The sequence below is a fragment of the Phaseolus vulgaris genome, chromosome 2 (genome assembly GCF_000499845.2).
Source record: "Phaseolus vulgaris cultivar G19833 chromosome 2, P. vulgaris v2.0, whole genome shotgun sequence".
Lineage (NCBI taxonomy): Eukaryota > Viridiplantae > Streptophyta > Magnoliopsida > Fabales > Fabaceae > Phaseolus > Phaseolus vulgaris.
The window spans coordinates 3,127,951-3,130,431 of record NC_023758.2 but is presented as its reverse complement, the minus strand read 5'-3'; the positions used below and the strand labels follow the sequence as shown (position 1 = coordinate 3,130,431).

At 43.7% G+C, this 2,481-nt stretch overlaps 1 protein-coding gene across 1 annotated transcript; it reads left to right on the top strand.

Moving 5' to 3' along the window:
• The first annotated feature begins 616 nt into the window (after positions 1–616).
• LOC137810229 (GATA transcription factor 18-like) lies at positions 617–2,210 on the top strand. The gene is made up of 2 exons (XM_068611384.1): positions 617–1,375; positions 1,538–2,210. Exons 1-2 carry the CDS (start codon positions 941–943, stop codon positions 1,826–1,828), a joined length of 726 nt encoding a protein of 241 aa, XP_068467485.1. The 5' UTR covers positions 617–940; the 3' UTR covers positions 1,829–2,210.
• The last annotated feature ends 271 nt before the right edge of the window (positions 2,211–2,481 follow it).

Below are 2,481 nucleotides of genomic sequence, written 5' to 3'. Positions count from 1 at the left end.
CCATCCACAATTTTCACATCCTCCTCAACCTGCGTCACACTCCAAAACACATCAAAATTCTTACACTTATATAATAACATATTCAATAACTTTAAGTGTACCAATAAATAAGTGGCTGCATACTGAACACCATCTTCGTAAACAGAGTCCCATATTGAAAAAAAAATATATTAATGGAGATAGCTTAGCCATTAAGCAGCGTGGTGAGAAGGGTTTATGGATTATGTGTGATGGGTTAGTAATAGTAATATTGGGATTAGAGCGTGGTTGAGGAGGAGAGGGAAAGGAGCGTGAGAATAATGGGGTTGGAAAGTATTCCATTTTCCTTGGGAGGGTGGCAGTGGCAGAGGCAGAGAGGCAGAGATACGGATATTGGGTTTGAGACACTAAAACCTCGTGATCGGAAAAGGCAGATCCATGGAAGACTGTTCCCGCTTGTCACGTGGGCTCTTTTGACTACCCATTACCCAATGACCAAAACTAAACAACACTCTCACCGTCTCTCTCTCTCTTTCTCTCTTTCTCTCCTTCCATTCCACCTCACCCCATTCCTACACTGCTATTCTACGCTATGCTATGCTATCCTATAAATCCAAACTACTCCACCCCAATTATTGCATCACCTCACACACACTGCCACACTTCCTTCTTCTACCTCTCTCTCTTGGGCCCCTCTCTCTGCTCACCTCTTTACAATTAACAATTATTATATCCTTTAACTTCTCTCTCATCAAACTCAAACCCCAACCCAACTTTACATATCATATATCCCTCCATTTCCTATATTAAGGACAACGTCGACTGCACCTGCTGACTGCTATTTACATATCTTATAACCTCACAAACCTACCAGACAACACCCGCTTCTCATTTCTCCCCCTCACTCCCTACCATTCAACTCCTTTCCTTTTCCAATTCCATCGACACCATTACACCAAGGATGCATCGCTGTTGCAGTGGCTCCCAGGGGCACGTCATGGGACACTGTACATGCGGCATGTTCCACAGCCAAACCACCTCCTTCTCCATGCTCTTCTCACTGCCCAACCACAAGCCACCCTACCAAGATTCCGACATCTATGATTATTCCTTCACCCCCTCATCCTCTTCCTCTTCCGTTGACTGCACTCTCTCCCTCGGGACTCCATCCACCCGTTTCTCCGAAGACGAGGAAAAACGTACCCGCCACGAACGTCGCTCGGTTTCTAACTTCTGCTGGGACTTACTACAATCCAAACACAGCCCTCAATCCCAAACCAAATCCTCCCGAACCTCCAATACCACCTCAAACACCGACCCTCTCCTCGCTCGCCGCTGCGCCAATTGTGACACCACCTCAACTCCCCTTTGGAGAAATGGCCCCCGAGGCCCCAAGGTAAATAGTCGCACTTATTTTATTCGTGAGAAGATTCAATTCATTATAAACATATAAAAAAAAACAGCTTTTTGCATATCTTTTAGTTTAATCAATATTTTCATTTTGTTTCTCCGATACTGAAGAGTGGTTTTGTGACTTTGTGTGTGAATTGCATTGCAGTCACTGTGCAATGCATGTGGGATTAGATTCAAGAAGGAGGAGAGAAGGGCGAGTGCGGCGGCTGCGCCGCCGCCGGCTTCTGGCGGCTTGATGGAATCGGCGCAGGTGTACAACAACTCGTGGTACACGCACCCGCAGAGTCAGAAGATGCAGTGTTTCTCGCCGGGGATGGCGAGCGAGTTCCGTTTCGCGGACGACGAGAATCGAGACGCCGATAACGGCATTCCGTTTCTCTCGTGGAGACTCAACGTCACAGACAGAACGAGCCTCGTTCACGACTTCACAAGATGAACGTTGAAAAGAAAAAATAAACAGCATATTATAATTATAATGATAATATAATAATAATAATAACAATGATGACACAGGATATTACAGAAGGAGGTAGCTAGCTAGCGTGGTTACCTGGACTACGGTCAAGACCAACCGAGCACACAGGCAGTTATACGTCAACGTTTTACGATGATGTTTTTGATTGCGATGGTTATGATGGTCTCGAATCGTGGATATTATGTTTCTTTTCACCTTTTCCGTTTTGTTTGCTTCCTTTTCTCGCCCTTGCATAAGATGGTGTGAGAATGGGATAATTCTATATTCTTAGTTTGCTTTTTCTTTGGATTTATTTCTTTAACTTTCTCTCAGTTACATATAAACCTACTTTTTTGTTGTCTCACTTCCCCTCTTAGTTTATACATATATATAGTTGTTGTTGACCATCACGTTTATGGACCGTTTTGAATCAATTAATTGGAAACAAGTTATATTATAACTCGAACTTTCGCAGGTGCATCTCATGACTCGTGACCATTACCTCCTTTGAACAAACTGTTTCTTTATGCTTAAGCAGAATCTGAAATTTTAAACTTGTTGTTTTCGATTTTCTGATTTCTACACAGACATACATAGAAACAGTGATGTGCGAACGCGAGTGGGACATGGGTGCA